We start from the raw sequence: 18,760 nt of genomic DNA, 5'->3' as shown, positions 1-18,760 counted from the left end.
TATTACGCTTGGGGGGAATCCAGATCTCATCACTTGCGCCAGAGAGTTTCAGGACACAGAAATGATTGCAGCTGCTCCCTTTTTTTATGAAGGATATATACCAGCCATACTTGAGCACCCTGCAGTCTCAAAGTCTCACTGATTCCACAGATGAGATCTTGCTTGACTATCAGTCAGTATGTTAACTTTAGAAACCATTACTGGTCTAGTAGAGAGAATCCTATCAACATCTCTGTAAGGGACAGAAAGTAAAAACCACCCCATATCCACTTACACTGAGACCACACAGTGCAAACAGAGTGTTCCTACCAAAACCTCTGGCAGGAAGGACTACAGCTGGGAAACAGCAGCACCTCTGCTAACGTTACGGCACCAGACACTTTTATCTACACTCTTCGTTCTGCCTAGCACTACAATTAGTGGCAACAAGGCTGCTGGGAATCTCTTGCTCCTTTCATCCCTCCCAGGATTCCCTTGACCAACTTTGGCTGCTCATCTTTACATGGAGTGGTGGAAGAAAGGTGAAGCCTGACCTCTGCACAGATTAGCCTATATAAATAACAACTTTTTATTAGAACAGTCAGCCAAGCCCGCCTGGGTCAGTAGGGAACTACTAGTACATTTTTATGCTTTTGCTATTCCGAAATTGCCTTGAGATTCAAAGTAAATGCACATGCAAGCCTTCAGGCCATTAAGAAAGCAAGCAGTGGGCAGTAATACTGTCCTGGGATCAAGTTTTGATGCTACTGGGTGGACTTCTTCACAGCAAACATACGCAATGGATTGGAGCTCTGAAGTGATCATCCATCAGGGGAACTGTCTGCTCAGGCAATCAGAGCTTGTCCGAACACCAGAGGAGTCATCAAAGTTACCCTGAGCTGACAGTACTGTATAGAAAAAAGGAAGAATAAATTCATCCAGGAATGTTTTTGTTCCAACTTCACTCTATGAGGCTGCAGATCCAGAATGAAAGGCCATAGAAGCAAAATGACACACACTCAGGTAGTAAGAAGGCACAGCACACGCTGGGGCCTGGAACCGAAAAGAAGTTCTAATGACTATGAAAACAAAACTGATGAAATACATTGAGTTTCTTCCCAAGCTACGAACTCCTTGCTTTCACCTACATTTGTTCTATTGCACCAAACATGGCAAAACCAATTTCTTTCAAAATTCCCATTCTTTTTTGCCTTCAAAAGATAGAGCCAAGACAGAGAAACGAGGAAAAACATATGGATGCCTTGTTCAGCACACAAGCAGAATTTCACATTCTCTTTAAACCAGTTGTTTGTTTTACTGAAAATAGTATTTCTTCTTTGAAATCAGAGCAAATTAAGACAGTTAGTTATACTAATGCCAGAAAGCCTCTCTTCAGTTTCAATTTATATCTTTTGGAAACGTTGCTTATCAATCAAATACCAAAACATCAAATATAGCATTCGAGCAAGCTGATTTCCAAATAGACCTTGAAGCTTCTCCCTGTTCCTTTTTTCATTGGTTTAAAGAAAACCAGTGCTCAGTAGTAATACAAACTGTACTGATAAAAGTATTCCTACTTGCCACTATGCATTTTTATAGACTAAAGCTCCCACTGCAAACATTATTTCACTATGCTAGAAATTACAGCAAAGAAAACTGGTAGTCGTCTTCTTCACCCTTTAAGTACAAAGGATTTTATGTATAAAAATCTAAACTTCAACAAAACCTGAATTTCCAAAACAGATAAATAAAAGAGCCGCTGTTAAAAAGCCTTAACTAAAAAAAAAAAAAGAAAAAAAAGAGAAAAAAAGACACCACAAAAAAACAACAAAACCAAAAAACCAACCAAACACAAACAAAACCGACAAGGTCAAAAAAATAAAAATCCCAGTAACAGTGAAGTACGTTCTTTTGTACAGCTTCACGATTCTCTTCTTCAGAGGCAGAAATGAAACTGGTATATCAATAATAATATATCTAACCCAAATTTGCTATTCCAAATATCTTAAACAGAACTAATAAAGAATCCTATATATGTGTGTAAAAAAATTATGAATACACACAATATTGCTGTGATATAGTAATCATTACCACTTACCCTGATAACATCTCAAATATAAGAATTCCCAGGGCCCACCAATCCACAGCTCTTCCATGGCCTTTGCTTTGTATAACTTCTGGTGCAAGGTACTCAGGAGTGCCACAGAGCGTCCATGTCCTGATAGGAAAAGAAGGAGAAAAAAAAAAAAGATACCACAAAACAAGCAACAAAACCAGACTGAAGTAAAACTAAAATAACAGCAATAGAAAAAAACCAAACGCACACATAGGAAGTACCCAACATATGCCCATGTATTTATTGTATATAGGAACCAGAGAAAAAAGAAAGGAATCTACAAGATCTAAAAAGACTGTTTTGATGAGGGTCTCCAGTTCTCCTGGAACAAAGATATATGAAAATTAAGAAACTTGGCTGCAGGAAACATCCGTGCACTGAGTTCCCCAACTGCTGGTGTGGTACTCTATCCATTAGGTTATACGTTGCTTCAAAATTATTAATAGTGGTTTTCATCCTGTAAGCTGCAGACCCTGGGAGTTCAGGCGCAGCAGAAGGCAAGCTTATTGGCATTTTCCAGCAAAATGAAAAATTTTTGTTTAGAAAAAACAAAGGGAAGAGGGACACAGAAAAAAAGTACTAGTTTAAATCAGTAAATAGCTGCAGACATAAGTGAGATTCCTTTTACAATCTAAGCAACATTTTTCAAATAGTATTGACGTAACCTGTCATCACTCCAACAATATCCATTAAAAGGAACACATTTTGTGTTTTTACTTATTTAAAATACTTATATAGTTAAGCAAGTAAGAGATATGCAAGTTACACTATTTTTGATCTATTTAAATGTCATTTTTAGTCTTATCTTTCTTATATAAGCTCAGGATACAAAACTGTTATATTGCTACCAAGTTGAAATGTGTATTTCAAGTTCTATAAATTCATTAAATAAATTGAAGCTAAGCAGTTAATGTTTACAAAGATCAAATTCCAATTTGAAACACAGACTGTTCTGAAACAATTTCTTTCAGAAATGTGAAATCATCTTTGTAAAAATACCCATGCAGAATTTGCTTGGCTTCACTACCTTGACATGTTTAAATATAAGCTAGAGAAAAAAAAGGGCTTTCATACTTAATAAATTACACTTCCCTGATAGCAAGTCAGAAGAGGAAACTTTGAAAAAGTGCTCATTAATTCAAGAGAGGATGAAATAACAGCAGAGAATAAAAAAAAAAACCACATATTGCATTTTAAGAAGCGTTCTAATAAGAAATGACAAAGAAAATAGTCATGAAACTAATGGTCACTGCACACAATTTCTAACTTGGAGCAAAAGAAACTCTAATTGTTTTATTTGTGAGTGCAGGAAGAATCTCTCCAAGGCATGAATCAAACTGGTCATGTGGTCCTGAACAAATGCATTAAGATGAATAGCAATCACTTTTAGAAGTAATACATACCTCTTTCAACTTCTAGTTTTTCCTACCACTGTTCTGCTAGACTTCACAAACCTTCTTTTTCTTAAGCAGAAATGGATATAGTCTGGGTTGGAAGGGACCTTTAAAGGTCAGCTAGTCCAACCCCCCCGCAATGAGCTGGGACACCTGCAACTATATCAGGTTGCTCAGAGCCCCGTCCAGCCTGACCTTGAATGTTGCCAGGGATGGGGCATCTACCACCTCTCTGGGAAACCTGGGCCAGGGTTTCACCACCCTCACTGTAACACAGTTCTTCCTCATTATATTCAAGCTGCACCTATGGTGCTTTATTTTATTTTAATTTTTTTGAAGATTCAACAGTACACTTTTCTGAAACTGCAGAATTATTTTAAACTGAGCTTTTGGGTGGGTTTTTTCCCTTTCTTTTTTTTCCTCTTTTGTTTGGGTTTTTTTAAGCCTTGGCATAGATTCATAAAAATACTTAAGATCAAGGAAGTCGAGCTGTACAGTCAGTCAATGAGGATTTATGGTACACAGAACTGATTTTCTTTAGGCCTAGTTTCAATACGACAAAAGCTAAATTACTCCAGTTAAACTGCCAGAATGCGTTAGACACACTATGCACTCAAGTGCTTCATGGTTCTTGAAACTATGTTCATTAGTGTGAAGAATACATCTTTAATTTTTTATTATAAAAGGGTGGCATGATTTTTATTGGTAGAAAACAAACTCTAATTTTCCAAAGCAAGCATACTCAATAAAATTCTTACCTACAGCACTGCTTTACACACTACTGCCATCTAGCAGCTGCCTAGATCAGGACTAGGTAATTAAGAAAAACAACAAAGCTTTGTTGTCTTTTAAAACAGAATAGCCAAGAGCCCCCCTCCCCCAATTAAAAAAGTCATATTACAATCCATCATATGCATTTTTATTCATACTGATTTAGCCAGCTCTGCAAATTAAGCAGCTACCGGTTTTACTTTACTTGGGAAGAAGGGCTGTACAAGAAAAGCAGACAGGGCAGGCACATTTGTTTTAATGGACAAGCCAGACAGTTTGCAGGACAATGCCCCACAAAGGTCACCCCTTCCTGCCCCAAAATTGCCAACATTATGAACATACAAATTCAGCAAATATGTAGTCTTTGGTGGTTTTCATCCCTTATCAAGGGATATGATGACCATGACTTCCAGCACCCACATTATTTGATGGTTACAAGGTAATGAAAATGACCCTCAATTACCTTACAGGTTAATAACAAGATCTTTTTTATTCAAGCAAAAGGAAAACCATAAATTAAGGAAAGGTCAACATAACTTGAAGTCCCCTAGTTGCACTGGGAAATAAAATTTATTACCAATCTTATTTTCTATCATGAAATTTATGTTTACTAGCTACACAAAAAATTGGAGGACGCTCAAATTCTTTGTCAAGCTGTGTATTTGTGCCATACAACCATGCCTTGTGTTTCCTCTTTTGTCAGTCATGAAAGCAAACTATTTAATATTTTTTGAAAATGCATCAAGTAAATTCTGTAGGCTTTTTTTTTTATCATTACTATTTCATGACTGGTGCATATTCATCTGAAACTCCAATTATCCTTTTTAAGATAAATTATAAAGCAGAAAAATAAGAATAGACTGTTTCCTTCAAATTGCTACAAAAATTACACTGCTCTGGGTTTTCAAGACAAAAGCTGAAATACAGGTAAGCAATAGTTGATAAGGTTGAACATGTAATTTTAAAACATTAAAACATTTTATTCTTATTTAGGAATTTATACTGAGCAAATTAGAATTAGCAGAGAATAACATTCCTCTAAAAAAAATAAAATCGTAAGTTTACTTAAAAATTTCAAAAAATAGAGTAAAATCTCTGCATTAAAAAGTATAAAATTCCATGAACTATTGTTTCAGTTTTTCTGAAAGACAAGAGAGGGGAAAAAAGCCCCAAAACAAAAACAAAAAACCAGTATGAAAGATCAGAAACACGTTTAATGGATATATTATACCTGAAAAGCGGTATATGCTTTCCAGAAAAAGAAAGGTCTAAAAATGTAATGGCTATAAAATTCAAAGCAAATCCTTTCTGCATCCTTCAAGTAGCAATTATTTATTCCAGTCCCATGCGCTCCTCCTTTTTTCTTGACACTGCCCCTTTTTTAAAGTAGTGGCATATCTATTTTATGTGAATGTACTTACAAAAAAATGAAAAAGTTATTAAGTTTTCAGTTAAGGAACACCAAGGTAGAAAAGAGAACAAATAAACAGCAGCTGAGGCAAAAGACACAGTGTTTTGGAGAAAAAATTACAATTTTTAGAAGTAAACTATGACCAAAAAGGGAAGAACAAGGATAAACAGAAGGACATAACAATAAGGAACAGGAGGAGACAAGAAAATCTCCTCCCTTTCCTCTTTCTCTAGAGTCTAGCCCTTCAGAAAACTTACTAGTAAGAAGGTAAATGGAAGCAGGCAGCTTCCCAAAGCGGGAACGTGAGCTACGAGCCAGCAACTCTCTCTAAAGAGCAGCTTAATTGAAGATGGACATGGTGAACACTTCACCCTTTCACACATGATAGTAGGAAGAAAGGAAAATGCTTACAGAAAAATCTCAATTAAGCAACTACAGAATCATTTGTAGGAAATAATATGTATCAAGAAATGTATGCTTGTGTTGAAGGTGTTCTGCAGACCATGTTTTATTTTACACGCCAAGTTTCTCTAGGAGAACGTTTGTTGGTCCTAAGTGGCACACTTCCTCACAGCTGTTTGAGAAAGATACATACTTTGTGTTTTATTTTCACAATTCATATGCACTCTGTACATATATATCTGTGTGTGCGTGTGTGTATACAAAAACACATACATACACGTAAGGTTCACATGTATAGATCTTTGCCGTGCATAAAAGTGACAAAAAACCTCCTATACTTTGGGTCAAATAGTTTAGGAAACAAAATAACCTACTGGAGTGCATTAGTGGATAAATTGCTGGCAACTATATTTTTACAATGATAAAAAACAGCATTGTGAAAATTACTACAGCTAGTAGGGTGAAACCTATATAGTGTGTAGGGGGGGATCAGACTTGCTTAAGTAACTACCGTGCTCTAATTGACAAAGTCATCTTCCAACTTTGTGTTCTGCATTTTACATCACCTGTTGTACATTTATAGGTAAAGCAGGTACTAATATAAAAATACTACAGAGTTCTATGATTCAGTTGATCACAAATTGATCAACTTCACCCACACCCCCTCACCTCTCCCCACCCCTGGCAAGACAGGACACAAAAAAACCCAACTAAAGAAAGTAGTGATAACTTGTTATGATGTCCTACAATGTATTGGAACAAATTTATAGATTCATCATCCACACTGAAAAAATATACTTTGATATGATCTATCACCTTAACTAATGAAGGGTTACTGCTGCCGTGCCTGAAACCCACAGAAATACAAATTAAGAATAACCACTAAGTGGCAGTATCTACATGTAAAAAGGAAGTAATAAGAATTTGTATGAAAATGTCTTATGAAGAGATTGTCCTACTTTTTTACATGGACGTAGCCTTACCTCTTCGTGCAAAAAAAGTTACTTTGAATTAAAAACCAAATACTTAAAAAAAAAAAAAGAGCCAACATTTGTAGACCTATCTGCTTGCCCAGTGGAGACTGAATTCAATCAAACATACTGATATTAAAACAGTATAGTTTTAAAACAGACTTTTAGACCTGAAGGGTGAATAGAACCAGCGTACTTACCAGTTGCCTACCATTCTTCTGTGCAGAGGCAACCCAGCACTGGGAGCACATAACCCATAGGCAAGCAACCTTTATGATCTCCGTAACACTACTTGATCTGTCCCGTCTGACTTTTACTTTGTAAGGGATCCATTAAGAGTAGATCCCTAAGATCCACCTTCATTTCAAAGTGATATTGTAGAATCCTGCTCTCCACCCCTCCCTGACCTGTTGCAAAAGCAGCATCAAACAGGTCAACAGATGAGTGGAGAGGATGAGCACCTATGGTATCCTCTAACTCACTTACTAGGCTGCCTCAACTAGACCAATCAGATATGGTCTTCCTCAAGAGGTGGCCCTAGGGAATAACACCAAACATTTTAACACCGCTTTTCTAATATGGCTGTTTTTCTAATATGAGTTTTTTCCTCCCTTATTTTCAGTCCCAGTGATGGCTCTTCCTTCCTTTTAAGAACATGTGTTATAATCTTGGAAGTGCAGGTCAACCAGAGAGAACAGAGAGATCACTGGGGGAAAAAACCTCTGATTTATCAAAAAGTTTACATACACTAGTAAAACACACATAAGGCTGACAGTATTGTAGAAGTTACAGTTAAATAAATACTTCTGCTGAAGCTGGCCTTATTGTTTCTGTCTAGATTTTTTCAGTTTCATTTTAGCAACAGTCTAATAAAAACACAGGATACAGTTTTAAAATGTTATTCCCACATTTCAAAAATTTCTCTAAAAGGAAAGCAGAAGGGAACAGCAGTTACAAAACACTTAGTAATTCACCTTGTATGGAAGATCAATGTCCCATTTAACATATTGATGTACACATCCCAGTATTTGCACATTTTACTTCACTGAACTCCCTTTTTACAAGATGTCTGCTGACAACTTAAATAAACAAATCTACTCATATAAAGTATTTTTCTATGGTAGCTTATCTGTGATATTGCTCCTTAGTTATACCTAAGGTGTAATACTGGTTTCCATACAACCATTTTAAGACGATCATTTCCTTCACATTAAGGGATTTGACATGCGTGAAGCACACAGAATGTTAGGTGAAATGCTGAGCTCTGAAATAAAACTTTTTTCTTCCACCTGTAATTACATTTTGCATGTTAAACTGTAACAAAAACCTACTTACCTATCAACCAGCTTTTTAGCAAATCCAAAATCAGTAAGCTTGATATGTCCTTCTTTGTCTAATAATATATTTTCAGGTTTTAAGTCTCTGTAAACTATTTCTTTGGAGTGCAGGTATTCTATTGCACAAATAATTTCTGCTGAGTAAAACAGTCCTGTGCTGTTGTTGAAACGCCCCATGTTGCGCAGGTAACTAAAAAGTTCTCCTCCTGGCACATATTCCATTAACATGTATAAAAAACGTTCATCATGGTTGGTCCAAAATCTGTAATAAAAAAATATTATTTTATTGAATAAACAAATTATACTGCAAATTTTAAACCCTCAAGAATCTAGTAGGATTAGACGTTCAAGTAGCTGACTTAACCTGAAAAGTAAAACAAACAGTTCACGATGTGCACAGCACAGGCTAAGAAAATCTAACTGATAGAATCTGTTGCATCATACAAAACAGGTCTCTGCTAAGCACATAATAACTGACGTTGTACACTGCCAGTCTGCTAAGACCAGACAATTGTTACCTTACATTTTATTTAATCAAATATTGCCAAAGTGATGGGAAGTGAGCAGAATCTGCTTTTGTAAAAATGTTTATGACAGTATATTCAAAAACAGGACACCAGAGAGTTCTCCTTCCCCTACCCTATCCCTGCCTCCCTGGAAATATAAAATCCCAACTAAAGTGACTAGTTGCTAAATAAGCATCAGATCATAATGCTTGCTTTTCTCCAGTATCTTTAACAAAAGCAACAGAAAAGCAAAAATGACAGAAAATAAGATTAATTTCCGTGCGTCAGAATTAATGATAAGTACCTTCCGTTCCTCAGACTGTTGCTTTTAATTTAAGAACTATTATTGTGGTACATTCATTACTAGAGTTCAGTAAAGAGCAGCTAAGGAATCAAGAAAATAATTCCACATGGCTTTCAAATGCTTCATTACAGAATACAGGAATCTTCTCTTCTACATTCCTCAAAACTAAGCTGTTTTTCTTTTTACCCACATTAAACAACTCATATACCACACACCTAAACGTAGCTCAACAGTTAAGAACAAAATAAGCGTCTGGTAACATCTTGAATAATGATCTACCATTTTAAAACAAACAGCTATCCCTATTACTATGATAACAGATAAAGAACACTGTATCCCTACCTACTGTAATGATAAGAACAGAAGTTATTTTAGCTTCTAGTAAATGATTCTGCAGTATCACAGGAATGCAAAGATCAAGTATCTTTTTTCCCCACCCTCCCTTCATTAGTTGGTTTCTAATCAAGGCATGGAGTCTCAGGTTCTCAAACTGAGCTCCCAAACCCATAAGTGACTTTTGCATGGTAAGATTTTCTTTCTTGATACTGGCACTGAGGGCAACCAAGAAAATGAGACAGGTATCAGAAACAGCTCCTCCATTCCTTCAAAGTGATGATGGAAGCAGAGGCCAGGCTTGCCTTTTGCTTTTATGGCACTACTTCCCTATCCCAAAGTAATTTTTTGGCCATCTGTAATTGACTATTATTGATGATGTTCATAGTATCTTTACTGTCTGTGTAAAAGCACTCTTGAGATGTATTTTAAGGAGTTAGGCAAAGTTGCACCTACAATAAACAAAGGAAGAGGAACAAGAATGGCCAAAACAAGGCAAACGGCATATTTAAGAAAACACATGTACAAGGGAGAGGAAGGAGAAAATCTGACAAAGAATACAGAGAAAAAAAAAATGGAAGACCTAGACCATTAAAACACAGTATTTGTACTGGAATTAATTTCTTCAAGAACTGACTCTTAAAGGATTGTCTATACACAGAAAAATGGATACATTATTTGGTATACATGAAAAATAGCAAAATAAAGAACTTCAATATTTGCAATACAGATTGTTTTAATGAACTTTAGCTTTTAAGACTATAAGACAAGGTTGATTTTTATTAATTCTTGTTCTCTTGAAAAAGAAAAAAATCAAAGACACACGCCAAAATTACAGCACAATATGAACTGCTGTACCCACAGAGTTATGATATATCACTCAAACATGTCAGTAAAGATTGCCTAGGAGTCTCCTGTGACCAGTTGTTGCCAGACCACCAAACAAACATTTCCAAAAAACAGTTTAAAAAGTAAGTAGATAAAAGGAAAAGATGATCCAGGACCTCCCTACACGCAGGGAGAGCATTTCTCAAAATTAAAAGGAAAAAAAAATGTCTTGTATACAAGGAATATACAGGAAGGATGAACACCAGAAATAAATCACATGAAGCATTACTTTAAAATTCTCCATCATCAAGTGCTAAAAAACTACTGTATTATGCTGCACTGGCTCATATTCCTCGTTTTGCAACCAGAGGATACTATCCAGGTTTAAGGTGGGGATGGTAATTGAAAATATAAAAAACAGACCATGTAGATAACACAATTCAAAGACATTGAAGCAGAACAATATAGAAAAATTTTCCTCTTTTTGCTGATCAATTATAATCAAATAATTCATGGAAAAAAACATGTATTGGGCAGGGAAGGAGGTGGCTAAGAAAAAGCTGTTAGCCACATAAAAGGCTGAAGAAAGTTTTATTTGTCATACAGTCAGTGATAATCGTACATGAATGCTAGTTTAACCTAAAGCACACAAAATATTAACATGACTCTCCCATTTCAGCTAGGTTGCCTTGAGTCTCCTTTGCCAACGGACTAGGGCTGCACATGGACAATTACATGAGGGTAGCTGATGTAGCATCTCACTGAGCATGTCTTCCAGCTCTCTGCCTTTTCTGTTGACATGAAGAATGTTTGCCTTGCGCACAAGCGAACTTCTGTTTGAATTGCGTCCTTCCTTTGGCAACTTTAAAATCTGACATTTTGGAAACAAGACATGAATGAGATCCAAGAAAACTTACTGGTTTGGATTTTTGATCACTTCTGTATGGACATAAACCCTGTGACATCAGTGTCTCTGACTTCTCATCCAAGTTTCTCTATTCCCATACTTGCTGCTCTGTTCTAGATGCACAGATGTACTGGGTTTTTGTTTGGTTGGGTGGTTCTGGTAGGTTTGGGTTTGCTTGGTTTTGTGAGTTTTTAAGAATTTATGTATGTACATAGATATACATATAAAACCCTGTTCCCCTTGTTTTGTCTATATTTTAACCAGTCTAATAACATGTACTCAGCCTCTCCATCTTGCTTTCCTGCATGCATCTCAAACTCCACATACTCTAGCACTCATCTTACTGACACTATGCCAGGCACAGGATATCTGAACACTGGCTGGAAATTAACAGCATCATGATGCTGGAAAAAGCAACCGCATACCTGGGAAAGTGTCCTCCTGGAGGGCTCTTTCTATCTTCTGGATGACTACAATGGTTTTACCTCTTCTTTTCCCTCTGATACTTTCTTAGCCCAGGGAAGAGGCTGCACTCCCCGCAGCTAGAGATTAACTAAAGCTAATTTTGTCTAATTTTATGCAAAACTGATTAAGGCAGCTTTTAAATGCAAAACAAATCTTGCTCAATAACTCTGTATCCATGCATGAGAAAACGTAAATGGAAATTAACTGTGCAATTACCCAGAGGTTTCGTTATCCCATTAATAAATATGCACTCAGATACACAAAAGGCGCTGTGGTGCTGTGAACAGAAAAGCATGATGCTTTATCTCCTTAATAAAGAGATCATTAGAATCATCACAATTCCACTAAAAAAAGGTATTCTTCATGAACTGTGTTTAAATGATGTTTCTCAATAGGTTCCATATCTTAACCTCAAACATGGGACTAACAAAGCCCAAGAAGTGCTGCAGTAATTTAAACTCTTTAAAAATAAAGTATGCAAAAATAAAGTTCACAAAGTTTTCAAAATGCAAATACTTAAGTCTAATTATATCTTCATCTAGATATCTACAGGAAATATATCTGTAGAAATACTTCTTTTCTTGCCATTCCAACATCAAGAATTGTTCTGGAATTCATTTTGATGAGCCAATCCTGACATTTCTTTATTAGTATTTTCCCCTCACTTAAGATAATTTCTCATCTGCAGGATGAAAATAAGAGATGGAGTAAAGCTTATAACATATTATTACTTAAATGTTTAAATTATGCCTCTTGATTTTAAATTATTGATTCTCCTCTAATATTTTAATCTGAAGTCTATTTTAGTCTAGATTACATAATAGAAATTAAATGCTTGGTGTTGTTAAGTACATAACAACTTGCAGTGAGACTCCCAAACTCTTTAACTGCACTTTATATAGGAGTTAAATTAATTAAAAAAAATACACCAACTTACAGTCTGATCAAAAAGGGGTGGTTGACCTCTTTCAAGACTGACTTTTCATTGTGCACATGTTGCTCTTGCTTCAGTCGAATGACATCAGGAATGCTCATTACTTTTAGTGCAAAGTAACGTTTGGCCATTTTTTCCTTCACTAGATGAACACGCCCAAAGGTACCTGTGCCTGAAAAGTCAACGAAGAAACATCAACTTACTGTAAAAAAGAAAAAAGCAAAGATAATTTACAAATTAAAACCTACAGGAATTCCTGGTTGGTTTGTTTGGGTTTTTTCTCATCAATATATCAGTATTATATTTTTTACCTCGTTTCACACAATTTTTTTTCTTGGGAAAAGAAAGTTTTTACTGATAATGATTTAATAAGAATAAAGGTATTGTGATATGGCCACTCTCTGGATAGATAGGGGAAGAGAGAAGTGGTCCTGAGAACAGGTAAGGGTGATGTATTAAAAAAGTATGCAATATATAAGATTCAAACATAATCAATATAAATGAAGCAAGCAAAACTGTTCTCAAGTGCAGAAGAAAGGCTGGGAAATACTCTTTTAAATTTCAGTGATCAGTTTTACTTTAGATCAGGTGGGGAGGGTTGGGATAAACCCAAAAGCAGCATCCAGCTTATTATATCCGCAGTGTGGCATAAAATAAAACAAAAATCATCACTGACCATGAATATAATGTTCAATTGTAACACACTTAATTCCTCAACAGAAAAAACTTACTTAACTTTCCATATATTATTTATTGAAACAAGGTAGCTAAAAATCAATCAAGGTTTAAAATGTAGGAACTCAGAACACGAAGAGTATAGAATATACAAAAATGACCAAAAAAAAAATATTCATCTACCAAGGTTCAGTGACTGAGAATAGCTGCCTGTGATTATTCAGGTGAGGAGATTATTCCCTTAAAGGTGCACCGAGAGGTGAAGTAATTCAGTAGAATAAGGGAGTGATGGGAAAAAATACTTAAAAGTTGCTGACTCTAAAAACAAATAATAAAAAAAATCTGCTTATAGTGCTGCATTGTTATATTACATGGAAACCCTTGTAATATCAAGGCACCCTTTTTTCTAGTTAATGTGTTCCTTTTTCAATTCACTCAAAAATATAAAAGGAAAATAAAAACATATTGTATTTTAAATAATGTATTATGCATTTCTCTATTCAATACATTCGTCATTAAAAGTTCCTTTTAAGTGCACTGCATTCAAGACAATTATAGGTAACTGAACAGAGCATTTCTTTTAGTTTGAAATGAAAGTTAAACCAGCACATTTAGCCACACTGCTACTTGTACTGTACCACATTTGAAGATGAACACATATTTCAGCTCACTGGGTGGTTGCTCATTGTTTTTTTGCTCAGTAAACAATGCCATATAGGTTCCATTAGAACAGTAGAACAAATATTTTTAATCCTGTTCTCTGACATAGAAATATGGGCCACTATAAAGGATGCTTGGCATTTAAACCAATTGCCTAACTTGTAAAAGGTCACCCTTGCCAAGAAATACCTTAAAAAAAAAAAATCAGAAACTTATACTTAAGCTCACGATCAGCCCCTTCTGTGCACATACCCTAGAAGGCAGCCCATACACCTGTTTCAGTATTATTAACTGGCATGTCAATTGATTTCAGATTGTGCTGACTGGTTATGATCAACCTATACTACAAGACAATTTTTAAAGACTTATAGTGGGTGCAGGGAGATGAGTATATCTGTGAAAGGAAATAGATTTTTGAGAGAAAGGCGATGGGAGAGAGACCAAAAAATGAACTTCCAAAACTGCATTACTTGAGGAGGGGAAAAAAAACAAGGGAGTTTTTGCCTTTAGTAGGTTCAAGAACTTGAGAATGTATAACAAAATATTTGTGTTCTGTATGTGTATTCTCACTTAAAACATTTACATTTTATTTAACAGTTACTCTTTCCAGTCACTTGTAATATTGTGTAGGAGCACCACCTTTACTAAAAACCAAAACAAAATACTCATATTACAAACTAGAAACTAACAACTTCAGCAATCCAGTTTTATGGAACTTTCAGCTCCATTACCAATACAGCTTTCAAAAGCAGCTTTCAAGATAAAACTTCTCACTATGCAAACCCACCAAGGATTACAGTTGTCCAAGCACAAAGGACTCTATCAAAGCACTTTTACATTCCCACCTGTCCTCAGTTACAGTTCTTTAACCATGAATACTGTAAACAGGTCTCAGATAGTGAGGTTAAGCCACCAGGTCACCCTGGAAAATTTATCATGCAATGAAATCCTTTAACAATGCAGTCAACATCACATGACTATACCTGTAAACAACCTTATTTTCATGGAGATGGACTTCTGCAGTAAAAAAAAACATACACAAAAAAAGGCCCAAAAAGCAGAGTCATCTGTTCAATCTACTTAAAATACTGATTATTTACATCTTTATCAAGTGCATAGACAAAAAACTAACTTAGGTTAGTTAGGCTGAAATTTTAGTTGTGAGTATCTGGAAAAACACTGTCAAGAATAACTATAGTTGTATTGCACACCAAAACTAAAAAACGGTTTACATTTTTAAGACTTGCAAATGTGGACATGGGGAAAATAACAGTACCAACGCCATAAGTAAATGCTGGTTTTATATGCATTTTAATACTTATATGAACAAAGTGCTTCCATAGACATATTCAACAGGAAAGCTGTAAATGAACACATACCTATTTGTTCCTAGGTCTTTAGTGATCTCATGTTTTATGACTTGTTGCACTTGTCCTAGATATTTTTTATTTTCGAATGCTTTAATTTTTCATTATGCTATTGGTCTAACTTTACAAACAGTGCTGCTCAGAAATAGTAACAGTAATAATAATAGCAATCACAAGTTCCAGCCACTTTCAAAGAAGGACCTGTCAGGGATGTATTTCGCAATAGTTCTAACTTTGGAAACACGGCCTCTTTAAAAATGTCTCTGCCAGGAGCAGCAAATCCTGGCAGGCTGTTCCAGAATAGTGGTAAGCACCTAATCTAGACAGCCTCTGGGAAAACCAGAAGACCACACAGACAGGCGAGAACATACAACCTCCCTAACCAGTTTTGTTGTTGAGCTGATTGCAGGCAGTCTTTTTTCAAACATCTTTAGCCAAGTTTCAAGCAACTACGGAAATCAAAAAGACAATACAGACCTGAAGTCATCTAACGTTTGTATTCAGATATTTGTTCTCATAATATGAATTTTCTCCCATTCAAGTCGTCTCAGAAAATCCATTAGGCCTACATGAGTTGGCAGTGACAGTACCCAGACACACAACGACCGCCCTTCCAGCACTTTTGACAAACAATATTCTCTCTTAAAGCCCTAACAAGAAAAATAATCGTGATATTCTGGAAATTACACAATTTAAGCTGTTCAGTCAAATTCTTCTCACTGCAAAGAGAAGCAAGAGCAAACACAGGGAGTACTACGTATTTTTTTCAACCACTTACTCTAACCACGTGGGGCCATTAACAAGGGGGAGCAGGGGAACTTGCTGAAAATTAAGAACAGTTGTATAAAAGTATGAAAATCCGCTTTAATTTATGCCTCTCTACAGCCACATACAAGACTAATTGTTGAGGTTTTTTTTTTTAATGCTTTGCAGTATTCAGACAACCAGATAAAGTTTGCATACAAAAATGGCTATGATTCAAACATCTCACTTCAAACATTTGGTCTGGATCTCAGCTCATGCTTTTAGCCACTTCTGCAGAGATTTTTAAAATTCTCTTCCTTGCAAATGGGGGAGAAGGGAAGAGAGAGGAACAGGATGGGACATGACAGTCAAGGCGGGAGGCTGCAACAAGATACTATTATCATGGTTGTTTAGCACAGTCAAGAAAATCTAGCTGTTTTATAAAAACAGGTCTTACTCTTCTGACTCAGTGCAAATTCTGCCCCTCACATTCATGGAAAGAAAACTAAAAAAGTGAAGCAGCAAAGTGGCAGTGTGTAAGATGGAGGCCTAGCTCCATAAATCTGAGGCAAGGTTTTTGGAAGCAGAAAAAGGCAAGGTTACTAGTCTTCTATGAAAGCACCACTGCCTCCTGCCCTCCAGGAGAAAGACACTAAGCTCATGGAACAGCTTTGTTAATCCCCATGAAAGAATTGTTCAATTTTTTGCCCTGATGACCTGAGAGCTCAGCTGTATGAACCAGCTAAATCTGACCCTCTGTGACAGATAAACAAAGATTCCTCAGGATTACCTTAAAATAGAAATATTCTGTACCTGCCCATCTTGCACATAGTAATTAAGAGAAATAAACTGTGTTTACAAGTTTGCACAATAATCTACTGACATTTATTTCAAAACAAGAGAACTTTAGGGACTGTGTACCATTCTGGATGAGTCCTGGGATGTACCAAATACTACTCTGCTGAAGGAAGAGCAATGGCTACACAAACACATGCACATCCCTGCCTGACTCTCTTTATTATACCACGTAATGCCAGAGGTTTAGAGCAAAAATGTGCTTACATCAGAAAATTATACTTCATAAACAGTTTTTATTAGAAGGTAATAGTAGCACAGTCCCCTTCTCCCTGCTAAGCCATATAGCAAATTAAGGTTTCTTCACTTCCAGCAAAGAGTGCCTGTGCTATCTGCAGCATGCAACAACATCATTCAAGATTTTCAGGACTAAACAGGCAAACAGAACAAGCATGCAAAATGCTAACCACTAATCCAGTATAATCTGTTTACAACAGAAAAAATAAGAATTTTGGATGCCTTTGCAAATGTGATGCGGTTTCAGAACTTGAAGGAATGCCAACCATCTTCTCAATTAGGTAACCTTCTCATACAAAGGGAGGAGGCCAAAAACTGCAGAGGACCAGGTTGGCCTAGGTATCAAATGCAAGAAGGGCATTCTCAGCCTTACAAAAGGCTTCCCTAATTAGGATTCCCTAATGCCATGCCAAAATACCATAGCCAGCTTCCAGGATTTTGCTCTCTTTGAAGCCTGGTAAAAAGAATAAAGAATGTGGGAAGATTTCTCATGCAATTTTAGATACTTTTGATGCTAGGAAAACCAATCCTGCAACTTCTGATCAGCTAAAACAATTGAGTAGTCATGTAGTGACTATTTTGCTATTGATGTAGGTGACTAATTTAATGCTCAGCTTGCTTCTTATTTTTGTTCCCATTAATTAGGCCCAACTGTTCCAGCTTCCCATCTTTCTAATCCCCACCTCTTTCTTAAAACCAAGTTTGCCTCACTCAGATAGATACCATCTGTTTTAATGAAGAATAAACTAGGTCATGTGAGATCCACGACCCTGAGGGCTGCTTTCTGAGTCTCAAAGGGCTTGGCCCTGACTTCCACAGATGCCTACAAAAAGCATCAGATCTATTTGCTTTTATTTACAGTTAGAAGAAATGTTTCCTACTGTGCCACATATTAGTCTTTGTTGGTAGCCACAGCATGGCCGACTTAATTCTGTTGAATATCAGAGATACACTAGGTGAATTGTATCAGATTACAAACTCATTATTAAATGCTGAGTTCGTCTGCCATTTAATCTCTGTCTCATTTTGGGATGGAACTTGAACAGCCTAGCAATACATGTCTTAAAATGAGGAGTGGGGGCTGTCAGTAATTCTTGACAAAGAAGGGGAAGAAGTGGCACAGCAAAGGAAACCAGCCTGCCCAAACAGACTTGTTATAAGAAGATTAACACTTCAAAGAAATATATGGGGAAACCACATGACACAAGCAGCTGTGGGCTTCTACAACAGAAGATGTGGCTGGCACATGAACAGGGCAAAACAGAACAAGGATGATGATTTTGGACATCACAGAAGCCAAGTTCACATTTTTTTTATTTTTCAACCCATAGACCAGTCTCAACTGAAAATGCCTTGCAGATGTTCACTCAACCTTCTCAAATTCAGTGTCTTCACACTGTTCCACAAACCAGCTGTGGACTGATCACCATAATTCTTAGACCACTGCTTCTATACCACTCTAGAGGGTTCTGAGCTAAACCTGAAAAACACGCCAGAGAAATAAAGAAATTTAGATGAGGTTTTACAGGCTGCCTGTTGTTCTGTCTAGAACTGTGTATCTCAT

At 36.3% G+C, this 18,760-nt stretch overlaps 1 protein-coding gene across 1 annotated transcript in view; it reads right to left on the bottom strand.

Annotated features, from left to right (window-relative positions):
• The window catches only part of PRKX (protein kinase cAMP-dependent X-linked catalytic subunit), a gene marked incomplete at both ends in the record, with an annotated part of 58,352 nt that overhangs the window by 16,494 nt on the left and 23,098 nt on the right, over positions 1-18,760 (bottom strand). The window contains 3 exons of the mRNA XM_082006418.1: positions 2,078-2,197; positions 8,380-8,643; positions 12,662-12,830. Coding sequence (XP_081862544.1) covers positions 2,078-2,197; positions 8,380-8,643; positions 12,662-12,830 — 553 coding nt within the window. The remainder of the gene's footprint in view (positions 1-2,077; positions 2,198-8,379; positions 8,644-12,661; positions 12,831-18,760) is intronic.

The sequence above is a fragment of the Phaethon aethereus genome (genome assembly GCF_964289735.1).
Source record: "Phaethon aethereus genome assembly, chromosome: 1".
Taxonomy (NCBI): domain Eukaryota; kingdom Metazoa; phylum Chordata; class Aves; order Phaethontiformes; family Phaethontidae; genus Phaethon; species Phaethon aethereus.
Note: the sequence above shows the minus strand (reverse complement) of the source record. Positions and strands in the feature narration are given on the sequence as shown.